The following is a 25,638-nucleotide window of genomic DNA, read 5'->3' as shown; positions in this document are numbered from 1 at the left end:
GTCACTTATTAGCCTTGAATGAGTGACTTTACCTCTGTGAGCCTCAGATTCCTCATCTGTAAGTGGAAATCAGTTCAGAGGGCTGGGTTTGTTCATTCAGGGCTAGTAGCAGAGGGTATCTGGTCACCAGCCACCCTTTGTTCTGCCCTTTCCCTCACCTAGGACATGGTCCACTGGCTGCACACCAGCTCTGGTAGTGCTGACCTATGGGCATTGTAAAGATGCCCAGTGAGATCGAGACATCTCAGAACACAGTTTCCTTGAGGTCTCCAAGCTGGTGATTCTGGGGCTCCTGGAGGGGGGCTTCTCCTGGATGGGAGGTGGGCGGAAGGAAGTGGGTGAGGAATATCATTTTTCCCCAGCTCTGGTGATTGGGTGGGTGGAGGTGAGAAATTGGAGGGACTTCCTGTTGGGAGTATTGTGGAGGTGCATTTGAGACTAGTTAAGCCAGGAGTCAGAGGAGGCTAAAATAACCCTGGAGGACCCTGGTTATACCAGGTTGATGGAAGTAAGACATCTGGTAGCCAGCCTCCAAGATGGCCCTGATGGTCTCTACTTCCTGGTATTTGCACCTTTGTATGGTCCCTTCCCACACTGTAACAGGGTTGATCTGTGTGACCAATAGAATGTGGTTGAAGTGGTAATGTGTCACTTCTGAGGCTAGGTCATGAATGACCAAGTGGCTTTTTTCTTGTTCCCTCTTGGATTTCTCACTTCAGGGGAAGCTAACAGAAATGTCATGAGAACACGCAGGCAACCCTGTGGGAAGGGACTAAAGCCACCTGCCACAGCCATATGAGTGTGCCATCTTGGAAGCGGATCCCTCAGCCCCCATCAAGCCTTCAGATGGCTGGCTGCAGCTTGACTACAGCATCATGAGACACTCTGAGCAAGAATCACTCAGTCTTCAGGATCTGGCTCCACAGAGACTCTGAAATGCAGGAAGATGCTGAGATACAGGGAAAAAGATCATGTGACGATAAGTTTGGAATTGGGGTTACCCCTTTCTCCTCCATCTTAATCCTTTCTCATCTTCTCTTCTCCCTCCTACGCCATGTCCACCTTTTGTAGTTCCAGATGGGAACACTGAGTCCATGTCAGGAGCCCTACTGGGGAAAGCTTGCTTTCTGAGAGGCTCAGGACTGCCATCCATTGCAGATTCTCCCCTCAGGGCGGTCTTCATGAGAGGGGAGAACCTACAGAGAGACCCCCATACCAAGGGATGAAATTGGTCCCAGTCCTGCTCACTACCTATACCCCCATTAACATTTCTCAGGGGCCATACACCAGTTTGTGAATACAGTTTTGGGAGAAAAAATGAGACAATATAAATTTATTCAAAACCTTTTCTGTTTATTTGAATGGCTTTTAAGAAGCAGAAGCCCTCGTTGTAAATGAAGGCATTGACAAGCACGAGGAGGGAGAGGGGTCCACGGGGACAAGCGTATAGCCCTTGATCATGTGACCCGGTGAATGATGCAAAAAGCCAGACCTAGCTGGAACCATGGGGCGTGCTAAGAGCAGGTGAGGGAGGAAAGCTGGGAAGGGTGTGCAAGGCCTAACCCCAGGTGAGGGGACTCATGGAGATGAAGAGGCACATGCTCTGACCTCTAAAGGAGGCACTTGGGAGGTTTCTCATAAACAGCAACTCAGGGGGAGCAGGCGAGTGAGAAGCTGGGCAGCAAATGGTGTGCAGCAAAGGGCTTCTGCCAGGTAGACACAGCCCTACTGTGTGTGATGGCTTCACTCTTAATCTTGTTTTAATCTGGGGATACTGAGATGCTTTTAAGTAGAAACCAGAGATTAAGGAAATGGGACTATTAAATTTAAAACACACAGGGATTGAACTCTTGTCGTCCTCAAACTATGAGCCTGAGTTTAATGACCTCCTACTCTCAGTTACTTGGTTCTAAAAATCCCAATTCCCTGGGCCCAGGTAGCAGTGTAAACTGGAGATTCAAGGGCCAGATTTAGCCTATAAGACATGCTTTTTTTGGCCTGCCTGGTGTTTTCTGAATTTGAAATAGTTGCCAACATCCCAAAGTCCAGACTTCTAGGTTCTTGGGAAAAACTGGGTGGAATATCCAGCAATATCAGCCTGCATTCCCACATGGCAGCCATCTGTCGGGCCCTGGTCAGTGTTTTCCATCTCCCTAATGGCTCTGCTAATCCCCTTTACTCATTTCTATTTGCTGCTCAGCCCCTGTAGGCATCAGGGTTTGTGACCTGTGCCTGTGCAACTGGTCTGTGGTGATCTCAGTGATTTTCTATGTGGTGGCAGCTACATGTCCAGCCTTGAGCCTTTACCCTAATTCAGTGGCAGACTTCCCATGAAGGAGTAGCCACCCATAAGCCAGGAGGACAGAAGTTAATGACCTCCATCTGCAGTTTTGATTCACCTTATGGGGCCTTTTACTTGGCAAAGATGAGTAACTAAAAGTTCCCAGCCATATTTCACTTTCATACTCCTCTGGGACTTGGCTCATCAGAGAGATACTTCCCAATCAAGGTCAAGGGTAAGTCACTTTTGGCTAGAAGTTCAGACTAGAACATCCAAGCAGAGAAAGGAATGCTAGCCTAGGTTGGGCTGGGCCAGGGTTCAGGGAGGAAAGCAACTATCCTAGACACAGCCATGACATGGCCAGGGTATCTGTGCACACTCGGCAGATTTTGCAGCTTTGGGCTTCACCCATGTCACGTGTGAATGGGCTCCTCTAGAGCTTTGCAATACACAATCTGCCCAACTGCACATGTTGGCTGTGGCACTATTAGGAGGAGGGAAGAAACAAGTGGAGTTAGGCAGGTAGAGTCAAAAGCATTGTCCTAGCCCAGATTCTTATCCCTTCCTTGCTAAGTCTACAGAGCGTAGGGGTGGGAGACAGGGTTAAAAGCCAAGGCTTTGGCCAGAGGCTAGAAGTTGCAGAAGAAGGCTAAGGGGACTGACCTCAGTGGCCCCCATGCTACACACATGCAATGTCCATGAGATGATGGGAACAGCCAGAACCAGTTCCAAGAAGCAAGGCTGGCCCCCACAAACTGAGGATCCTCAATTAATGGAGATAACAGTTTGTACACTCCTAGTGAGGAGTGAAAACATGCACACACACACACACACACACACACAGCATCATCAGAAGAGCTACCTGAGCCACTACACATACCCACATAAATATACACACATGCACAGTTTTTATCTGGTTGCACACATTGTGTGCATCCACACAATCACAGTGTTATCGGCAAGAACAATCAGCTCGTCACTCAGGTATGCTTAGAAAACATTTTCAGAGCACCTGAAGTCCTTTATGGCTGGCAAGGGCTACTTGATAGGGAAAGTCCAGCATAGTATTAAGTAGAATGAAAGAAGATGAAAGTAAACCAGTGAATAAAATCACTACAGCTGGCAGCTGAGTGCGGGCATGCAGTGCCACCTACTGGCAAGATGGGTTTTTGCACTTTGCTTAGAGACCCAGGACAAAACCCAGACACTGCTTCTCAGGGCCCCTTCCAGATAAGCTGCCAACCATGGGATGCCATTATCCTCCTTCTCACTGTGTTTCACTGGAATCAGGTGAGAGCCTGGTGTCCTCAGAGTTGCAGCACAGTATCAAAGTGTGGACATCCAGGACTCTTGGAAAGCAATAGCCACATTGATAGGACAAACTAGGTTTCATCTTTCACCTCCAACCCACTGGTAGAGACTGCCTGGAATGCTGGGTTGAGAAGGATTCTGAGGCCAAGTCTAGGCTTAGAAGAGAGAACTCTCATGATGGAATGGTGACAACAACCGTGGCTGTAGATGGGACAACTTCCACACTGCTATTTCTATGATGGATCTTGGAAGCTTCCGGTCCACAGCTTGTTGGTGAAGGGAAGTTTGTTGCTCACACCCTCACAGCACAAGAAAACTGTCATTCCAGCTTTTACTGGACTTTGATCTTTCATGTGATAAATAACTTCTGAGCCAGCCAAAGCCCTCTTGGAACCCTCTTCATGAAGAATTTGTCCTTGTTTTCAGAGCATGCACATGGATGACTCATTGATATGAGGCACTCAAGTCAACAGTGGGCACTTCACTTTATCCAAAGCTTACATTTATCCCCCATCCCTCTACCAGCACTCATCACTGCCCAAAAGACCCCATGAGGACCACAAAGAGGCGAAAACACAAAGCCATTCTGAGCAGATGCTGAACAACCAGCAGAGATCATCCCTAGTCAAGGGTCCTGCTCCCTGCCCCTCCCACATCAGCTTGGGTCACTTGAGAATAATAAAAACTTGGAATCTTAAATCCTCAAATGGATTTGCAGTGCAGGCAAGGATCAGAGGGGCACAGAGCCCATCCCCCTTGGCAGTGGAGCCAACCTCTGTCCTCATGTGCTTCGGGGCATGTGACCTAGTTCATCCCACTGAGGTGTGGCCGTGGATGTTGTCTTAGCCCAGGGGTCAGCAAACTTTTTTTCTGTAAAGGGCCAGAAAAAAATATTTTTTGCTTCATAGTTTCTGTTGTAACCATTCAACTCTGCTGCTGGAGTACAAAAGCAGTCAGAGACATGTGTAAACTAGAGCACATGCTGCATTAAAAAATAGCAGGTGTGGTGGCACACACCTGTAATTCCAGTAACTCAGGAGCCTCAGGCGGGAAGATTGCAAGGTCAATGTCAAGCTGGGCTATTTAGCCAGGACCTAAGCAGCCTAGTGAGTCCCTGTCTCAAAATAAAACATAAAAAGGGATATGGTAAAGCATCCCTAGGTTCAATCCCAAGTACCAAAACAAACAAAAACCCAAAATTCAATAACACATGCACACAACAAAAAAATCTAGAAATTTGACAAAAATAGGGGGTAGGTCATGTTTGGTACAAGAGCCCCTCATTTATCAAATTCTTCATTTGCTCAAACCAGGGGTCTTCAAACAAGGTTCCACCAAATTTGGGATTGTTTGAAAGTGCCCCAGGGATCTGCAAATCTTTGGCTCTGATTTAAATTGATTTTCAGCTATTTATGAATCTATAACCACAATCTGCCCAGTCAGATGTATTCCAGCAGTTCCACATGCAGGAAATCAACATGTTCACTGGCTGTCTAGAGAGCTTCTCTGGTGAAGATCTCAGAGTGGGACTTCTCTTGCCATCACTACGTGTAGAATGGTATGGAAAATAGCGGGGAGCCTGGTTCTAGCAACATACAGACACATCTGGGAGTCCCAGTGCTGCCACTCACTATCTGGGTGGCTTTGGGCTAGTTGCTTTAGCTCCCTAAACCAGCAAGGCCAGGACACCGTGAAACAGAATGGACTCTGGCCATGGTGCTAGCACAGCCTCTTCAAGGCTGAACCGTGGGAAGATGGAGCATTCACACTGTAGGGCCCAGAATAATTGAGGTCACCAAGGGATACTCAGGGGACTCAGGGCAGGACTGTTTACCACCTGGTATGGAGGTATTTCAATATTTTGATCATCAGTTTGGCTGTATGGGTGTACACCAGCTGAATATCATTATAATGCTGAATTCATCTTGGATTTGAACTTCTTGCTGGTTTCTTTTCTTTTGTTCCTGACATATTCTGTTACATTCCCACTATTCTTGATTTGCCTCTCAGGTAGGGGAGGGGGCTATCTGCAATGATCTTAGCAGTCTCGGTGATTAATAACAGGGCTTCCGCTTTCCTGTTAAATGGCAGTTCCATTGGGTCACTTCCATTGTTGGCAAACACTCCTGGGTCCAGTGATCTGTTGGGGAAGTGGTGTTTTCAACTAAAGGGTCCAGCATTCCAGAAGCTGTGGCACCTCTGCCCTGGTGCTGCAGTCCTAAGTCAGGCCTGGGGCTTTGATGCTTATCTGGCTTTTTAATTTCCTGGTGATTCAATAAACAATGCTCCTCACCTCTGGGTCCCTCTTCAGTACTGAGACCATCAGAAGGCTTGTCTGGTTGTGATGAAACCTGCCCCCAGGACTTTTAGCTTTTTACTCCAGCTTCTGAAAGCCCTTTTCTAGGCTTGAGGTGCTCATTTGTGGTTTCAGTAATAGAGTTTGGACCTTCAGTGTCTCTTCATTGCCCAAGGCTCTCTATAGCTATTAATGGTGCCCCAGTGAAATCCACAGCTTTTCTTGTACCTTATCTTTCTGCTTCTAGCATCACATTTTCCTGCTTCCTCAGAGAGCTGAAGGGTCTGTGGTGTTCATCGCTGGGCCCTCGGGATGGACTTCATGGGTTTTAGAATCTATGAAGTTTATCTCAATTTGATGACACCTGCTGCCCTCACCATGCATAAGTCCTTCTTAGTGAGGCAGCCTGATGCCATTCTATGAGCCTGGACTGTGTCCAGCTTTGTAGGGTTCTTATGGCCACTGGCTCTGTGAGTCCTGGAGGCTCCTCCAAGAGCATGACTGTGACCCCAGTGGCAGGCAGGTAGGCCAGAGGCTTTTTGTCACCTCCTGCCAAAATGGAGGTGACCTGAGGCCGAGTTCCCTCTCTCTTCCTTTTCATTTCCCTGTGACTGTTCTTAGGTTGCACAGCATCTATGGCCAGGCAAAGAGCACTGATTTAGAGGAAGCTCCACACCAGACCTTCTGCCCCAAGGCCACCTCTGCTGGCCTAAAGAGTCCTGGTTATGTGATGGAAATGGCTGTGTACAAAAACACCTTCATTACATGCCCATCTGGGTGCCATGATGCCAGTGTCCCTAAGGCAGCTGTGGTAATGTCTGTCTCAGCCACTCAGTCCAGCCTTGCCCTTCTTCCCTGCAAACAGCCTCTCTGGGCCTCTGACACTCAGAGCACAAGCACAGCCAGCACTTCTTTTCTGGCCCAAACTGGTACTCATTTCTGGAAGCACCTCGGTCTTCTTTTTCCTCCTTCCTGGACTATCTTTCTGCAACTGCTACCTGGTGCCACACTGCCTGGGACATGTGCTCACTCAGACCCTGGGCTGAGTGCTCAGAAAGACAAAGGTTGGGTGGGCTCCCCAGGTTGCCCTTCACCCCCAGGCTCTTGCCCCCTCTAATGATGCCTTTGGTTTTCTTTGCAAAGTGCCCACTCATAGCTAGGATCCTTGGGGAGATGGGCAATCAGTGCACACACAGATGTCTGCTCACCCCTTCTTGGTCTTCCATGGGCATCAGCCATTCATGCTTCTTTCCTTTCTCCCAGAAAGCCAAGGCTGCTCAGCAAAGGAAGAGACTGATTCATCAGGGCTCTCTGGAGGTGGTGAAGGAGGTGCTGCAGGAACTTCTGGAAGAGTGGAGGTTGCCTCATTCCAGAATCCCTTACACAACATCCCAGTGACAGAGAGCTCGTTACTTCCAAGCAGCTCTGACTGCCTTCGGCTCACTATCCACAGTGGGAGAATTTTGCCTGGTGCACATCCAGCTCCTTCCTAAGTCATTACTGCCTTGGCACTTTTGGGTCTCAGATCAGACCTACTGACACTTCCTACTTCACCCAGGCAGTGCCTTACCCTCTGGGTCAGCATGGACAACTGCTCACTTCAGACGCTGCAGTTTCTCCCCCTGTGTTTGGGGCCACAGATATTCCACCTCTTTCCCCATTGGCAGAGCTGCTTAACAGCACAACAGGACCAAGGGCCAATAAGAGGGGGTTGGCAGACACAACAACTAAATCTTGGCTAAAATCTGAAGCAGAGAAAACCCGGCAGCAGCAGCTACCAAAGCTCCCCCCCCAGGAAGAGCCTGTAGTGCCCCCTGCTGGCTGAAGGAGAACTTGCGTGCAGGTTCAATTTCCTCCCAACTCCTTTCTGAAAAACTTCCACCTTGGCAGCTGACCCCTGATGGTCCAACTTAGAGAATTCTAGGAAGCAGATGGGTCACGTTGTCCATTGATTTCCAAACATGGAAAGATATATACAGGGCTGCTATGGAACATTGTGTCCTTTAACAAAGGCCTCTGGGCTGAAGGGTACTTGGGGGCTGAAATCCAGCCTATATCTTGTTAACAAAGCTGTGTAGCCCAGCCTCAGCCTGGGTCTGGCCACAGAAAGAGGTATCATTTTATAATTGGCCTAGAAAAAGTGTCCCTTTGTGTGATTTGTATATTCTAGGCTGCATCCCAGCAGCCCTGGCACAGAATGCTTTCTTCAAAAGGCAATTTCATTAAAAAACAAACAAACAAACAAACAAAAAAAACTTCTCTGGCTAAAGGAGAATTTAGAAACCACCTAAAAGATGTGGGAACTGAGGACCATGAAGGGGAAGAAGTCATGCAGTTAATGCCAGGGCAGAGCTCAGATGCCAAGTCCACCTTCTCCACAGCAGTTCTTGGCACTGCACTGGGCTGGTTTTTATCCCAAGGCCCTTCTGAAGCATCCTGGCTTTGCTGATCCTCCCCTGCTCAGTCCCATCAACTTCTCCCTGAAACCAAGCTACTCTGCATGATCCTACTGTCCTAGCTAGGATCATGGCACAGTGTTTGCCCAAAAGGGGGCATGGTCAGTCAGTTCGTTGACCCAGTCTGTGCGATTTCCTACAGGTACCTCACCCAAAGGGATGAGGGCAGACGTGCGGAAGGACAGAATGGCGAGGAACTAGAAGGGGCCACCAGACAAGGTGTTGAACTAAGACAGGGAGCCTGAAGTGAAGTGGCTCAGCTACTGTGCAGATGGGGCCTGCTTTGCAGGTGCAGCCCGCCGGGGTGTCTGTGCCACGCCGTAAGGCACATGGGCAGCCACGGTGCCCATCTCCTGAGCCCCAGCCACGTGGAACATCTGATCATCAAAGAAGATATGTGGGCGAATCTTCTCCAGGAGGGGGCCCTTGGGTGCTCCAGCTAGGAACAAGGCCTCATCCGTCTCCAGGCCCCAGCTGCGCAGGGTCTTGAGAGCTCGAGCCCCAGAACTGGCTGCGCTGCGTGCTGTCACCAAGTAGGTGCGAATTGGGCATTCTAGCCGCAGGCCCTTGGAGTAGAACTTCTTCTGCAGCCTACCCAGTGCCTCCAGGAAGCCCTTTAAGGGGCCCTATGAAAAAGTAAGGGAACACTGTGAGCTCAGCCTCCCCAACAAGTGCTCCCCTCCTCTCCCTGAGGCACTAGTATCCTCCTTGTTTGGTATGAGAAAACTTTTCAGGATCCCTAGATCTCTCGGGTAGTTTTGCTGTGGCTGCTGGGGTTCCTGCGTGCATCAGTGGGGTTGTAGGTACCTCAGTCTGGAGTCTGTCTTACTGAGATTGGGGCTGTGCCAGAATAACTGGACCAGGGCAATTGTTAGTGTGCATATCTATCCAGGCCCCCATCAGCAGGTGTCTGTCTGGCAGCTCTGTAAGCATGGCCTTCTGTGCCCACCAGAAGGGAAGATATTAAAATTAGTAACTATGGCATGGACACCCTCCAGCTGTCAACATCTGGGACACAGGGGCCAATGTGTATCTGGTGAATATGAACCTGCCCCTGGGCACACAGGTGGCTCAGAGTGTCAGACTCAAGCGCTCTGAGGGCAGGGAAAGGATTTATTTCTCTACAGTGCCCAGAGCAATGAAGCTTAACCCAATGAAAAGTCCCAATTCTTCAATTCTATACAGTGTGATGAGACATGAGTTAATGAGGATATATGAATTAAGAACTGGAAGATGATGAAGACTGCTTATTTCTAAAGTAGCTGGGAATAAGTTGGGCTTCTAGGCTTAGAGACTTCTGCCTTGCTGGATGACCCAGAGCAAGCAGTAGTCCTTGGGCCTCTATTGACCACTTAGTGGGAAAATTGTCTTGCTCTGAGAAACTGATTTTTGGGGAAAATTCAAACTGGAGCTCCCAGGAAGACTGGAGAACCCCACAGCTCCAACCCCAAGAAATTTTCAACAAGTATTAAGACATGTTCCATTCTCAGAGGCCCACTGAGCAATCTGAGTGTGACTGAAGTCCCTGATCCCACTCACCGAGGCATAGCAGGAAGTGGCCCAAGCATACAGTCTGTCCCAGCGCCCCACCCCATGCCCCAGCCAGATGTCCCTGCTCCAGTGGGCCTGCCCCTGTGGGGTGCCAATCCAGTTCTTCCTCCTCCAGGAAGGGGAACAGGAGTTTCTTCAGGAACAGGAGCTTACTCAGAGGTGATACCAGAGAGGAGTTGAGGGATCCAGAGACAGGATGGGGGATTCAGAGGGAGGAGGTAAGGCTTTTGGAGAGCAGTGGGAGTTTCAGACAAGATGTGGGGACTTAGAGAATGAGAACTTCAGAGAAGGGGTGGGACCTCAGAAAGGGGATTAGGCTCCAGAAAGGAAGGAGGACAGGAAGGGACAGAGATCTCAGAAAAGGGATTGGAGCTGCAAGGAAGGGGAAGAGGTTCAGAGTGGGGCTCAGAGAGACCATGGAGACTTCAGTGAGGATGATGGGGACTGAGTAAAGGGGTGGGCGCTCACTGAGGGGGCTGGGGCCAAGCCAGAGGGACGAGGGATTTAGGATAGGTGAGAGGACCTGGCTAGAGTCTGGGCTGAACCCAGGTTTGGTTCTGACCAAGGGCAGGTTCTAGGGAGCCATCTTGTTCTTCTCAGGGGTTCTGGGACGATGTAGAGCACCTGAGCCAAAGGTTTGTTCTCATGAGCCTTCTCATGCTCGAAGAATCTGTCCAGCCCATGCGCCTTGACAATGCGCTCTGACTCGTCTGAGAAGAGCACAGCATCCCCATCGAAAGCCACGCGCAGTTGACTCTGGGACACAACGACATCCCTGCTGGGGCTGAAGATGGTGGCAGCTGCAATCCCTGGGCAGAGAGAGGCAAGCATTGTCTGTCTTCAGAGCAGGCAATAGGGACCCCCTGGGTGGTGCAAGAGAGGGCTGTCTCAGGCTATGCCAGAGAGGGTTATCTCAGGCTACGCTAAACCCACCTGCTCTCCCCCACCAGGACAGAGGGCAAGGTTAATGAGAGCTAGTGTTAAAAATATCTAAAAACCAGTAGTTAGGTCATGGACATTGGCCATAGGAGTAGACCAAGCTGTAGCTTCAACATTGGGTGCTAAGGGCCCTCACCTATGTGGAGAGGTCTGGGACAGTCCTGGAGGCAGGAGGAGGCTCAGGGCAAGAGCTCTTTACCAAATAGTATGAAGGAATTTTAATACCAAGAAAAATCATGCTAGGGATCAGCCAAAGAGCTGGTCCTGGGAAGAAGAGTCCACCAGGCCCTGCTCTCCTGCTCAGGGCTCCTCACAGACCCCTGATATGGATCTACGGAGGGTCTGGAAAGGAGCCCTTTACTCTGGCTAGCCCTGGTCACTCCCTCGCTGTTGATTATAAGTTACTCACCTTCTCTGGGCCAAGATAAAATTAAGGTCCTTATGGCTCTGTCTGGGATTGAGATTCCAGGCTGCATTAGGGGTGGGATGAGTGTGGGCACCATGTCTATAACCACAATGGTTCCCAGGTATGCCCTACTCAGGGCAGGTTGGCCATTCATGGTTCCATGAAACAATACAGGTGGCCCTAGGGGGTGGTAGCACAAGCTGCCTTTGACTGTGTGAAGTCTCCATAACTGGGACTTCTCTGTGGGAACCCAGGCTAAAGGCTAGAGCTGCCCTGGACACCAGAGCACCAGTGCTAAGAGGCTGGAAACCTGGCAGCTTGTCTTCATCTCTCTGAAGGCCACTTCTGTCCTGATGTTTGGAATCCAGGATCATAGAGGCAGGGCTCAGCAGAGCTTTAGGAGGAGTGAACAGTACAGGCCTCACAGCAACCTCCCTAGCCTGAGGATGCCAATAGCAGGGCAGCCCCTGGGCATCAGGCTAGGCACCTTTTCAGCTCTGCTAATGCCAAAGCCAAGGTGACCCAGAACCATCTGACCTCCCTCCAGACCACTCTCCTGCTCCCTAGCCTGAGGTCAGGTTACAGGCTCACAGAAGCATGCCTACATGTCAGCACTCAGGCCTCAACCAGGGAGTGTGACATCTGCCTAGGGAAATGGCTCCTGGGTCCTGATTAAAGAAGCCTTGTGGAGCTCCCAACAGCTCAGGAGAGGGAGGCGTCAGGAGAGTGGCCAGGCTTACAGGCAGGAGAAAGCAAGAAAGAGGAAGAGAAAAGTGGATATGGATCCTGCCACTAGTGTTCAGCCTGGGGAGTCTTCTCAGGCAGCCAGGCAGTCCTTCTTCCTCTGTGGCCTGTGTGAGTTGGATACACACCCAATGGGGAGGACTGAGTCTATCCTGGCCACCATAGTCTCCCCTTGAAAAGGGCTCATAGAGGGAACTCCCCTTTGTTGGAACTTGCCCCTGGATTTCCTGGCCTCACTTTAGCTCTGGCCAGCCCAGCTGCTGGAGATGCTGGCCATTTCCTGAGCCCATCACTCTGGCTGGACCGGATATGGATCCCCCGTCCCAATGGCTCAAAAAAGGGTAGGAACTGCCCATGATCATACAGGAAACAGAACTCTCACTGACCTGGAGGAATCTTAGAAGGAAGTAGCTTTCTGGGCTGTAAGGAGGGTTTCCATGGAAACAGAAGGTTGGGTAATGCTGATGAATAAATCCATCTTTAACACAGTAGAGCAGGAGGTGGGAAAGTCGAATAGGTGGGGCCTTGTTTTCAGACTTTATAAACAGATCACAGGAGTTTAGGCCCAGGCCCCTCTCTAGTTACCATAGCAACTCCCAGCACCTGTATAGTTTTAGGACCCAGGCCTCCCACCTCTTAGACCACTTTGCTAGACTTCCTATATTTTCCCTCCTCATTCTGACTTACCCTCATCAATGGCTTCTCGCACTTTTTCTGCATCAGCTGACAAGTAGAGGTTGGTGTGATAAGCCTTGAGGTAGCAGATGGGGCTGTTCCCTCCAGTCATGCAGAACCTCTCGATGAACAGATCTGGGGAGGAGGCAGAGAGCACCCAGGTGAGGCCAGGGTCAATCCTCCAGGTTTTAGAATGGATTCTCTGTGCTTAAGGAGTGCCATCTTGGATTCATGTGGTGGTGGGCAGCAGAGTGATTCTCTGTGACTTTAGGCCAGCATTTCCCTTCTGAGCCCCTTCACCCTTCATCAATGAAATGGGGATGAAACTTCCCAGCTCACAGAAATTCCCTCTTGTTAGGGAATCAGGATGCTATAGACTGCGGGACCTATAGACACCTGACCCAGCTGTCAAACAGTTAGTTCCCATGGCTGCCAAGGGTGTAAAATATTTGCTGGTCAACGGCTGCTATTGTTTTAAGTGATCTATCACTACTTCAGCCCTTACCCCGAACCCCTGTCCTCCTCACAGCTCACAGTCCACAGTCCACAGAAAGGTGAAATGCCCAGCACCACAGAGGTCTTTCAGGGCCAGCTCCAGCACTATCTACTTGGCGCGTGTGGACTGCTCAGCATCTATCACACAGGCGATTAAATATTTTTAGTATCACTTCTGCTCCCATAAATTTGAAATTAATATTTAAAACATGCCAACTGGTGGCTGGGGGCATAGCTCAGTGGTAGAGCCCATGCTTTTACACACAAAGCCCTGGATTCAATCCCTAGCACCCCAAATAAAGAATTATTAAAGTAAATTAAATAAAGCCAACTGGATTAGCTTGTTTCCTTAAAACAAGGTCTTAGAAATCTGTCTCTCTCTCTCTCCCCAAACTGGATTTCTCTGCTTTTCCTTGTTTTATATTCAGAAAGCAGAGAAATCCAGTTTGGGGGCTGCCAGGGAGAGGGAGAGAGAGAGAGAGAGAGAGAGAGAGAGAGAGAGAATGTGAACTTACTAGAAAAGCGTAAGTAAGGGCTTTCCAGTACTTGGCTTCAGGCCTCTGTGGGCCCAATTTTACTTCCTGCCCCAAGGTTCTGAGACACCCTGGAACCTAATAAATTATTTTCTTCATCTGAAGCCAGCTCTGGAGGGTCTAGTATCTTTTTTGAGGTGTGGGTACGTGGAATTGAGCTCGGGGCAATTAATCTCTGAGCCACATCCCCAGCCCTTTTTTATATTTTATTTAGAGACAGGTCTTGCTGAGTTGCTTAGGGCCTCAGAAAGTTGCTGAGGCTGGCTTTGAACTCACGATCCTCCTCCCTCAGCCTCCTGTGCCACTGGGATGACAGGTGTACTCGGCAAGTATTTTTAATCAAAAGTGTGGACTGAGACACAGAGCACTTTTACTCTAGCAACTGCCCGTGATTCTCCCAGCAGCTTTGTGTGGCCTTTTAGCCTCATTGCAGGTAAAGAGGCATGGGGGCAGAAAGTGCTGCTGTCACACAGGGAGTGGGGCCTGTGCACTGTGTGTGGAGCTGACTTGTGTCGGCTTGGGAGAGCCTATGGTCAAACGAATTATGTGAGCCATTTGGTTGAATTTTATTCAACCATGGGTGGCTTGAAATCAGCCATTGCAGGAATATTGACACCTGAAAACTGGCAACACTTCAAATCAGGGTTTTTTTCTTTTATTTTTGTAAACAGCCAGTTCACCAGCATAGCACTGAACTTAGGGGTCCAGTGGGTACCAACTGATGCTGCATTGGTGTGGCCCATCCCCGGGGTGCGGTAGGGCCTCCTGCTTACCGTAGTGGTTGATACTGTTGATGAGGCGGACTCCCACTTGAGCATGGTTGTTGGTCATGAGCACGATGTCAAAGACATCCTCACTGTCGGGGTACAGCTCCCGAAGCCGCTTGTTTACAGCCTCCAGAGCCTGGAAGGAGAGGGCACCCTGTTGCTCAGATTCTTATGATGGATACCTGGAGCTGGTGGCCAGGGATCTAATGAGAGGAGGGGAGGAGAGGAGAGGGGAGGAAAGAACAGGGGAGGGGAGAGGAGGGCAGGGGAGGTCGGAGGCAGACCTGGGATGAGAACAATGCATAGGGACAATCTCCTAATGGTGTTCTTCACCGGTGTGCAGGGTGTTTGCTCTTCAGGAGCACCTCACAAAAGAGATGAGTGAGGGTCACTCACCAAACTGGTTACCTGGCACAGGGCTACATCAGTCCTGAAGAGGGGTGGCCTCTTCTTCCCACAATGGCTCTGTTCCCTAGCCAAGCCTGTGCCCCCGTGGGGTTGCATCTGTACAGAGGGGACTCCTTTTCCTTGCTCAGACAATCATGGGAGTGTTTTTTTCTAGTCCCCACAAAGGCACTCTGTGGGCAGCTGCAGGACCTGCCCCTCACCTTCACGAAGGGGAAGGCTGGCCCAGGACTGAAGGGCTCATTCTCGTGCTCCAGCTGGTAGCGCACGTACTCCTCCACGCCCTGCTCCGTGTAGATCCGCTGCTCCTCGTCCATGCGGAACAAGGCTCGGGAGGACACAGCAATGGTGACAGCATTCTGAGGCCTGGGCTGTAGAGGTGCAGGAGTAAGGGCTGTCACTCAGACTTGCTCCGGGGCAGGTGTTCCTATGCAAACCCCTCAGCTACTGAAGACGTGGAAAAGACCCAGGCCCAGGCTTTTCCCTAAAGAGACTCAGTCTGGGAAGAGGCAGACAGGTTAGGACCCTGTTTACAGAGAACCCAGAGGCAGAGGATGGCTTGCCACCTAGAGTGCAATCTGAAGGAGGGACATGCCCTCAGGGAGTTCGCAATTTGGTTGGGACATCTGAATACAACAGAAAAATGAATATGATGTATGTGGCCCAAGTATGACTGATGCTTGAGATCCAGGTGGTTTCCATTAGGAAATGAGAGCTACATGCCCTAAGGAAGAAATTGATGGCCAGGAACATAGCAATTACATAAGAAAATTTATCTCCAGCCCAGATCTGTCTCCTGAGTTCCAGATTCAAATATCCAACTGCCCCAGCTTCAACTCATCATGCCTGAGGCTGAATTCCCACCACTTCCTCCACCCCCAACTTGATCCCTCCTCCTTTCCCTCACCTCCAGGCTCAGCACCACCATCCACTCCAGAGCTCCACCAGAAGAGTAGACAGCACTGCTGCCGGGTTTCCGTTTTAGCGACTAAATGGCTCAGGGATCACTCCAGGTAAACTGGGCTAACTGGGCTGCATTAAAATAACCACACAAGAGACACAAATACCTTTTTCTTTGGGTCACAGTGACAGCTCCTCTGACCTTAAAGGTCCACAGGAAGAGAGAGAGAGAGAGAGAGAGAGAGAGAGAGCAAGCGCTGACCCCTTTTATTGAGGAGAAGCTATTCAAATAAGACAAGGGATCAGGTTTCAGGGGGCTGAGTCTATCTTCATGATGTCCACTGTCAGCAGGTTGACTGACACCTGGGTAGGCCACACTCAAAGGCACAGTAAGAGAAGGGGACACACACACAAGGCACTTCCATGGAACATTCTATCCTAAACAGGGCAAGGGGTAAGATTACAAAGGAACAGGTGAGCATAGCTCCACCCATGGGGCTGTAGGAAGACACAGCCTGGGCAGGAAGACACAGGTCACTCGAACCCTAGAAGAGCAAGGCAGTCTAGCGGCTTGGGTGCCTGAGGCCACATCGCCCAGCAGGGGAGTTAACTCAGTCACGTGCTAGGTTGGTCTCCCACACACCACTGTCCACAGAAGCAGAACCCTGAAGCGGCTTCACTCCTTCTTCTTCCCTGGCTCCATTCTCCATCAGCCAATCACCCCAAGCAGTCAATACGACCAAGGTCCAGCCACTTCTTTCTGTCTTCTCTACCAGACACCAGCCCATCAACACCTCTCACCCTCTACAGTTTCTCACTCATGCTGCTGTCGGGGAATTTTCCTAAAGTGCAGATGGGAGCACAGCCCACCTCTTCAGTGGTGACCACTCTTTTCAGAGTGGAATTGGCAGCCTTTGGTATGGAGTTGGAAGTCCTTCACAACAGACCCCTTTCTCTTTCCCCACTCTCAGCTTCTGCTTTCCCAGCCTTGTTCAATGTGACCTTTCTCATATCTGACACACCCTCCCCTTCTTCCTCTGAGCCTTTGCTGTTCCCTTTACGGATATGCTGTTTCTCATACTCTCTGTCCAGCTAACTTCTACTCAACCTACAGGTCCCAAATTAGACTGTCACCTCTAGGAAGACTACCCTCACCACAGTCTCCATTTGATACCTCTCCTGTGGGTTTCCTTCTTAGTACAATTAACATTAAATTATAATCACTTATTTAACGTTTTTCTAGGTGAATTTAGGAAGGAAGCAGGAACATGAGTATCTCATCTGTTATTGTTATTATTGGTACCAGTAATAGTACGGGGGATTAAACCCAGGGACACTTTACCAGCAAGCGAAGCCCCCAGAAGTTTTTTATTTTTTTATTTTGAGACAGGGTCCTGGACTGGGGGTATAGCTTAGTTGGTAGAGTGCTTGTCTTGCATGCACAAGGCCCTGGGTTCAATCCCCAGCACGAGAGAGAGAGAGAGAGAGAGAGAGAGAGAGAGAGAGAGAGTCTTGTTAAGTTACTGAGGCTGGCCTTGAACTTGTGATACTCCTGCCTCAGCCTCCTGAGTCGCTGGGATTATAGATGTGTGCCACCATGTCTGGTTTCATTACTATATCTCTGTGCCTGGCACAGAAAGGTGCTCAGCAAACCTTTAATACCTCTGGAATTCTAACATATTTCAAAAACATTTCACACATATACATGTATATATGTTTTTAATTTTTTTAAAAAATTATTTTTTCTTTTTAGATATACATGGTAGTAGAGTTTATTTTGACATATTATATACACATGGACTATAACTTATTCTAGTTAGGATCCCATTCTTGTGGTTGTACATGATGTGGAGTTTCACTGGTAGTATATTCACATATGAACATAGAAAAGTTATGTCACATTCATTGGATTGAACCCAGGGGTGCTCTGCCACTTATTGCTGTCACCCAATCTTCAAAGTATTGGTAGTAAGAGGTGAGGCCTTTGGAAAGTGATCAGGTCATGATGGGATTAGTTATTCTTATAAAAGACATACCAGACAAGGCCCTTCCTACAACACTCCCCTTTTAAAAGTTTTTTAAATTTTGACACAAGGGTCTCACTAAGTTGCTGAGGCTGGCCACAAACTTGCAATCCTCCTACCTCAGCCTCAGAGTCACTGGGATTACAGGTGTGCACCACTGGGCCCAGCATTAATACACTTTTAACATATTTCAATAAGAAAGTGTGTGCAATAAAAAACTTCACATGGAGCCAGGCACGGGGGCACATGCGTATAATCCCAGTGGCTGGGGAGGCTGATGCAGGAGGATCTTGAGTTCAAAACCAGCCTCAGCAAAATTGAGGCATTAAGCAACTCAGTGAGACCCTGTCTCTAAATAAAATACAAAAAAAGGGCTTGGGATGTGGCTCAGTAGCTGAGTGACCCTGAGTTTAATCCCCGGTACAAAACAAAAATGAAAAAATTAACATGAAACAGAAATTCCAATGCAGTGCCCTCATCTGTTCAGATTGCTTCAAATATAGCAGGTGCCCAGAAAATATTTTGTTAGTTGGTATAAAACTGGTGGACATTGACCAGTTTTTTATGCCGGGCACCTGAGCTTGGGTAGAGACATGGCTCCTATTCTCAGAGCTCACGGTGTGGTAGGGAAGGTGATGGTAGTAAGAGGTGAGGACTTGGGAGGTGATCAGGTCATGATGGGATTAGTAGTCCTACAAGAGACACCAGAGAGCTTGCCTTGCCTGTTCCACCATGTGAGGACACAGCTAGAAGTTTCCATCTTTGAATCAGAAAGTGGACCCTCATCAGATACCAGTCTGCTGGTGTCTTGATCTTGGACTTCAGCTTCCATAAATAAATAAATTTATGTTGTTTACAGTAAAAATCACTGAGTTTATGGCACTATTTGTTATAACAGCCCAAATGGTCTAAGACACCCACTTCTGGTGGAAAGGGGAGAGGAGTTTGACACCACAGACAGCAGCTGGACTCTTTTTAGTCCCTGGCAAGGATCAGAATGTGGGTGCCCAAGGGATTCATGGACACCCAGAGAGTCCTTCCACATCTCTGTGACCTGGGAAGTCCTAAATCATGATTCCTACTTTATAGATAAGGAGACAGGGGCTCAGATTGAAGTCAAGACTTGTGAGTGGACCTCAAATTCTGGCCTGTTCCTGGTAGCCCTGTGAACTATGGACCCCAACCCACTGCTTCTTTCTGGGGTCAAACCTGGGCTCCAATCAGTTGATATTACTGAATGATCACCATGTGACAGGCACTATGCTGGGGACATAGCTGAAAACAATACAGGAGATCCCTGCCACCATAGATCTTATTTATGATTCTTCTTCAAGGCAGGGATTCATGCCATTCATTAGAACACTGTCCAGTGGAATTTCCTGTGATAATGCAAATGTTCCATAATCTGTGCTGTCCATGTGGCTATGGAGCAATTTGAAGTGTAGCTAGTGAGACCAAAGACCTGGGTTTTTAATTTCATTTAATTTTAATGAACTTATATATCTACATATAGTTAGTGGCTAGTGCAGCTTTAGAACCTAAAAACAGGAATGGAGAGCCAAAGAATTCCCCAAGGTCATGTGATTGACTGACCTCAGTTTGCAAAGCATTAGCTTTTAACCCCAACCAAGATGGTGTATGTGGCAAGTAGGGTCAGTGTAAGGAGTGGTGGAACAGGTCCTCCTCCTAGGATCAACCCAAATGTCTTTCCCAGTTGCTGAACACTGTATGTCTGTGTTTTCTTGGGCTGGGCACCCCTCTAGCCCCATCAACACTGGTGATCCTTCAAGGAAGAAGCTAAAGTCAAAAGCCCTAAAGGAAAGGGGTGATAGGGTGATGGCCATAGATGGTAAGGGTAGGGTCAGAGGTGGGGACATTCACTCTTCATGAATCTAGGAATTCTATATGCTTTTGAGACAGGGCTTAGCCTACCCTATCCTCTGGGCTTACTACCCCAGGGACAGACCCATGCTCCCTTGAAGGACAGAGAGCCAGCTGCTCCCCAGTCCCTTCAGGCAGATTCCCAAGCCTGTCATTCCAGCCCAGGCAGCCAGCCAAGGTCTCAGTCCCCACTTTCTGTCCCACAGTCTCTGCCAGACTGCCAAGTCCTAAGTCTCCTCTGGCCAAGCTACCCAGACCCCATCTCTTCCCACTCCTGACCATTGCAAGAAAAATCATCCTGGCTGCCTTGGCCCGAGGAGTCTCTATTTCCCTCTTTTCCAGATAGGGAAGTAGGCTAGTGAGGGGCAGTTTTGTTCTACACCACACAGCAAAGTCAAGGCAGAGCCAAGATGAGATCCCAATTTTCGACTTCTATCCTGGCCTCTGTCCACACAGCAGTTCCCTTGATATGGCTCTCCTCAATGGCTCCCAGAAGTCCCCAACCTCTGTTACTTTAGTGACTTCCCTGGATATACCTTCCCTAGCCTCCCTTTCCAGATTGGGAGAAATGGTGAGAGGTAGAGTCTCAGGACAGGGCATCTTTTCCCTCTCAAATGGAATTCCCAAGACAAGGACTCTGCTCTCCACCCCCAGACTACTCTCAACGCAACACCAAGTAAAGTGGGGTCGAAGGGCCTCCAGGGCATGTGCTGCTGTAGGAAATGCGGCTCCAGCTGGAATAGATGAATGGCAGTCAAGACTCCAAGCTGACAGGAAGAACAGGTGAGAGGGTGCTTAGAGACCCTCCTGAGCCTGGCCAAATCTCTAACACCTGGTCACGTGTTGTCAGGTGCACCAAAATCAGAAAGCAGCCCACATCTCAGACTGGGAAATGGGTCAAAACAATTCAGTGGTTCAGCCTGGAAGCTCTGGCTCTAGGAAGCCAGAGTCCTGCCAGCTCCCTGCCTTCTGCTGGGGCTGAGGCATTGCTCTGAATTAGGGGGTGGGGAAGGAAGATTAATAGAGGGCAGCTCAGCTACCACTCCCACTCCAGCCTGCCTGAGAAGCTTCCATATAAATCAACATGATTCTGCCTAGTGCACCCAAGATAGGAACATAGCCAAAATGCTATTATTTCTGGAAGGACTTAGAGAGAGAAGGGTGGCTGGGAGAAAGGAACAGAAGAGCTCTGGATTGAGGAAGTCCTCTGACCCCATAAGGTGAGGGCCTCCTATGTGCCTTCACTCAGTTAAATATTTCCCTCAGGCTCCTGGGAATAAGAATAAGTCCAGGCCAGGCCCTGATGGGGCCCAGGAGGCCTAAAGCCCCCAAAATAGCCTGTGGGAAGAGGGGCTACTACAGGAAGGAATAGGAGCTGGGAAGCCTCCAGGTTCCTTGCCTCCCAGAGATCCATGAGGGAGGCTGGAGGGGTCATGACTGACCTCTGGGCCTGAGCTCCCTGGTTCTTGGTGCTTGGGGAGGAATAGGATTTGGAACACTGAAGCCACTCCAATCTCCAACATCCATCTCCTCTCCAGCCCCCAGACCACAACATCAATCTAGCTTTGCCTTCTGTCTGTTTTGCCTTCTGCCAAATCTGCCCTTTCCAATCCATCCAGCAAACAGACCTAGAGTGATCATCTAGAATGAAAATGGGATCAGGCAAAAAATAAGGGATCAATTTAATCCCCTGCTGAAAAATCCTATAATAGGTCCATTATGGTCTCCATGTTTTGTTGTTTTTTTTTTAATGTAGGTTGATCTTTTATTCAAATGAACTCTTAGGCAGAACCTCAATATGAAAATCATATTGCCATAAATAATAGGTATGAGCTTATTTTACAAATTCAAACATATAATATATATTTATGAATGTATTTATTATAAAGTCAACCAACAAAAACAACACAGTTGTTTTGATGAGAACAAACATAAAACCAGGGGTGGGGACGCCAGGGCAGACTTAAGCTTTAGAATCCAGCCAATTTGTTTCTGTTTTTGTTTTGGAGCAGGGTTGAGAAAGCCCTGATTCATACAGATAAGTGGTTGCAAGTGGGAATGGTTTTAATTTTGTTAAATAATGGGGCTTACAATCTCAAGATGCTTTTCTATTAAATAGAACTGAGGAAAAGCTTTATTCTGAGGTTTGCTAAAAATGTAATAATAATAAACCTGTAGCACAAGTTAATATGTCTCTGGTCCCCATAGTGCTGAAATCTCCAATGAACACATTTGAGTGAGTTGGGCTTTATCACATATTTTTAATAGTTTAAAACATAGTTTAAAGAAGAAAGAAAATTGTATTCAATTGTCTGCAGGCCCCCTGAAACATGGGTCTCCACAGAACCTAGTTTGAAAACCTCATCTCACTAAGGCCCTGTCCACAAGCCCCAAGTTCCTCCACCCAACAGCATCTCTGTTACTCTTCTCTGAATAACCCCACATTTTCCTACTGAGTCCTGATTCTGAAACACAGTCCTTGATTTCAAAGACATCTCCATCTTTTCCCTCTCTGCCTGGGAAACTCCATCTACTCAGGTTTTAAGATCAGCTGAAACACCAACTCCACAAAGCCTTTCCTGGTGGGCAGTCACTCCCTCCTCTATGCTCCCACTGCACCATGTGGGATCTTTTTTTGAGCACCCACCATCTCCAGAGCCTCCAACAGTGCACTGTGATCTCCTTTGACTGGGGCACAGTTTAATCAATATCTCAATGCCATGGATGACCAAGGCCTAGAGATGTCCAAAGAATGACTGTTGGGGTGAGCTTCCTAGAGAAGGCTCTTTGAAAGGAAGCTTTAAGGTCCTTTGAATACATCCAGGCCAGCCTTTATCCTCAGTCCCTTCCCCAAGCTCTGAGATCTGGGAAGATGGACTGAGCAAGGCTAAAGGCAGACCAGGGCTTTATGATTTATTCCACAGGGGAAGAGGAGCTCTTTCCTCTGTGTGAGGTCTCAAAGGTTGGACTCAACTTTGGGATGTTAATATCCATTTCAAAGGGGGAGCAGAGCTTGCTACTGGGGTACAGAACCCAGCGTTGGGACCCTAGAATGAGGGGCACAAAGGCCTGAGCGCACAGAGCAGATCCCCAGTGCCTGGAGCAAGAAGCTCCTTTTAGGACGCAGGGAGGGCAGCATCCCGACACCGAGAGCAGGGCCCCAAGCTATGGCCCGAACGCAGAGGTTTGGGTCCCGAGCCGGTGCCCAGATAGTGGAGAGGGGAGCACACAGAGAGGAGCCGGGTTTCCAGTTTCGAGTTACCGGAGCCTGGGACGCTACTTCAGGCCGGGTTGACCAGCTTTGCCAACAAGTCCACCCAAGCACCCCGGATAGTGGGGAAGGAAGTAATCTGGGGTCGCAGCCCAATCTGAGCAGTGATAACACTTGGGGGGAGGGGGACCCTGGCGTGGAAACTGAGCCGAGGGGTGGGGGAGAGAAGAAAGAAAGAAACAACAACAACACACAACCACCAGAACAGAGCTCCCAAAATAAACCCGAGCCTGAGCCAACTGCTGGGCGCTTTCTGGAGCAGAGGAGCTGCGTTCCCTCCCAGAGGAGCACTACGGGTCCCTTCCCAGGGNAGGTTGTCATAGAAAGTCTTGGCCTCCTCCCAGCGCGGGGCCGCGGCGGTCTCTGCCCCGGGTCCAGGTCCCCGGGCCTCCCGGGACTCTCCGGGTTCCATGCTCCAGCTCTGACCCTGCCGGGCTGGAGCAGGCGGCTGCGGAGACGCGGAGCTCGCGGGGCCGGGCTGCGGGAGGGAAGGCGCGGCGGGGCGTGAGAAGAGGGCGGGCAGCAGCGGCCAGGGTGTCCGCGTGAGCCGCCGCCCCGCCCGCCCGCCCGCCGCGGGTGGGGGACCCGGGAGGTTAGGCTCGCCCTCTCTGTCGCCGACGTGCTGCTGCTGCTATAGGTGCGGGGTACAGCTGAACTCTCCTTTCCCGACGGACCCGCGCCTGAAGCAAACTGAGGGATGCGGTTCCAGCTTTGCAAGCTTGTAGGCTGCTGCGGATTCCGGATTGTCAGGATGATATTCAAGGGCATGGAGAGAGGGGAGATCTGACAACTTTTCTCACCTAGAGTGTGGTGATCACCAAAAGAGAAAATGGAAAGTGACTCTCCACCTTCCTTTCCAAAGCTAACCGTCCCTCTGAACCCTTCGGATGCCAGAATGCTGGAACCCTAGGACCCTGAGCAGTCCCCTTCCCCCATCCTGCGGACTGAGGAGGAGGTGGATGGACAACTCCAACTACCAACAGGGACCTGCTCCTCAGCGGGGGGGCAAGTGGGAGATCCAGCCAGCAGCCCTTCTATACCATGGCGGAGGCGGTCGAGACGCTGTGCGTGCGATGCTGCCTCTTCTGCGCCCTGGCCTAGCGGGAAACCCAGATCGAAGAAACTGGGACTCTGAGACCAGATTCTCGCTGGCTCCTTGTTGGCCAGCAGAGGGCGTGCGTTCCCAGGTCCCACCTGCCGAATTGGGAGTGGTTATTTACATGTTATGGAGGGGCTGGAGGCGGGAGCTTAGAAGTAGGGCCTAGGAAACAAATGTTAAGCAGCCGTTTTTTTGTTTTTTTTTGGAATTCCACGGTATTGTCCCTTTGGTGCAGAGCCCTGAACTATGAATATCATCCATTCCAAGGAACAGGCCAGGAAGTCTAAGAGTGAATACAGAAAGGAGGGATCTTCCTGGCCTCCACCATGTAAGGAGGAACCAACCAAACCTTGTTTGGGAAAAAGAGGGAAATTATAGTAACCAAAAAAAGTTATAGGAGTGAGGGGATGTGTGTTTGTCCTTCCCAAGACTTAGCAGATAATTTCTAGTTATGACCCCAGACCTCTCCCACCCTGCCTGCCTTTGCTAATTTGATGATAACATTCCTCCTATCTGAGGTGGCCTTGTGACTTGCTTTGACTAACAGAATGCAGTAGAAATTACGTTATATGGTTTCCAAGCTTAAGTCTTAAGAGGCCATGCAGATTCCATTTTTTTGCCCTCTTGGGAACCAGCTACCATGTAAAGAAGTGTGGACCATTCTACTGCAAAGAGGCCACGGAGTATAAGAAGCCAGTATAGAGGTTGGGGATGTATTTCAGTGTAGACCATGTGCTTAGCATGTGTGCGGTCCTGGGTTCAAACCCTAGCACCCCAAACAAACAAAGGACAGCAAAAAGAAGCAGCAGCCAGTGAAGAACTGGGTTTCCCAGGTGACAGCACATGAGTGAGGCCATCTTGGCTGTTTCAGCCCCAGCCTTGCCCCAGCAGAATTCACCTATGTGACTCCAGTCAACATGAAGGTGAAAAACCAACCAGGTGGACCCAGCCAACTCATGAAATTGTGAAAAATAATAAAGTGTTGGTTTAAGCATTAAGCTTTGGGGTAGCTTGTAACATAGTAATAAATAATTGGGGGGGGGGTGCCAGGGAATGAACTCACGGGCACTCAACCACTGAGCAACATCCCCAGCCCAATTTTATATTTTTATTTAGAGACAGGGTCTCACTGAGTTGCTTAGTGCCTCGTCATTGTTGAAGCTGGTTTTGAACTTGCAATCCTCCTGCCTCAGCCTCCCAAGTCACTGGAATTACAGGTATGAGCTACCATGTCTGGCATACATAGTAATAAATAATTGAAAGTCTAATTGGGTGTCATGGTGCTCACCTGTAATCCCAGCAACTCAGGAGGCTGAGGCAGGAGGATCACAAGTTCAAGAACAGCCTCAGCAATTTAGCAAGAACTTATCTCAAAATAAAATAAAAAGGGCTGGGGATATGGCTCAGTTGTTATGTGCCCCTGGATTTAATCCCTGGTACAAAACAAAAAGAAAGAAAAATAAAATCTGGGAAGACATCCAATATCTTCATGGAGAAAGATGAAGTCACTTAGGAAGAATGTATAGAGTGGTTGTGGTTAATTGGATGAAGATGAGCACTTGACACAAAAGTAAACCAACCCCATGCTGCCCAGTGATTTTGAC

The 25,638-nt window shown here is 49.3% G+C and overlaps 1 protein-coding gene across 1 annotated transcript; it reads right to left on the bottom strand.

The window, feature by feature from the left end:
• Positions 1–1,332: 1,332 nt before the first annotated feature.
• Nt5c1a (5'-nucleotidase, cytosolic IA) lies at positions 1,333–24,113 on the bottom strand. The gene is made up of 7 exons (XM_015485222.2): positions 23,976–24,113; positions 23,225–23,735; positions 15,063–15,230; positions 14,461–14,590; positions 12,672–12,794; positions 10,520–10,704; positions 1,333–8,970 (listed from the first exon to the last, which is right to left on the bottom strand). The coding sequence occupies exons 2-7, from the start codon at positions 23,345–23,347 to the stop codon at positions 8,605–8,607; spliced, it is 1,095 nt and encodes a 364-aa protein (XP_015340708.1). The 5' UTR covers positions 23,348–23,735; positions 23,976–24,113; the 3' UTR covers positions 1,333–8,604.
• Positions 24,114–25,638: the final 1,525 nt, after the last annotated feature.

This window comes from Marmota marmota, unplaced genomic scaffold, assembly GCF_001458135.2.
Source record: "Marmota marmota marmota unplaced genomic scaffold, marMar, whole genome shotgun sequence".
In the NCBI taxonomy this organism is placed as follows: Eukaryota; Metazoa; Chordata; class Mammalia; order Rodentia; family Sciuridae; genus Marmota; species Marmota marmota.
Note: the sequence above shows the minus strand (reverse complement) of the source record. Positions and strands in the feature narration are given on the sequence as shown.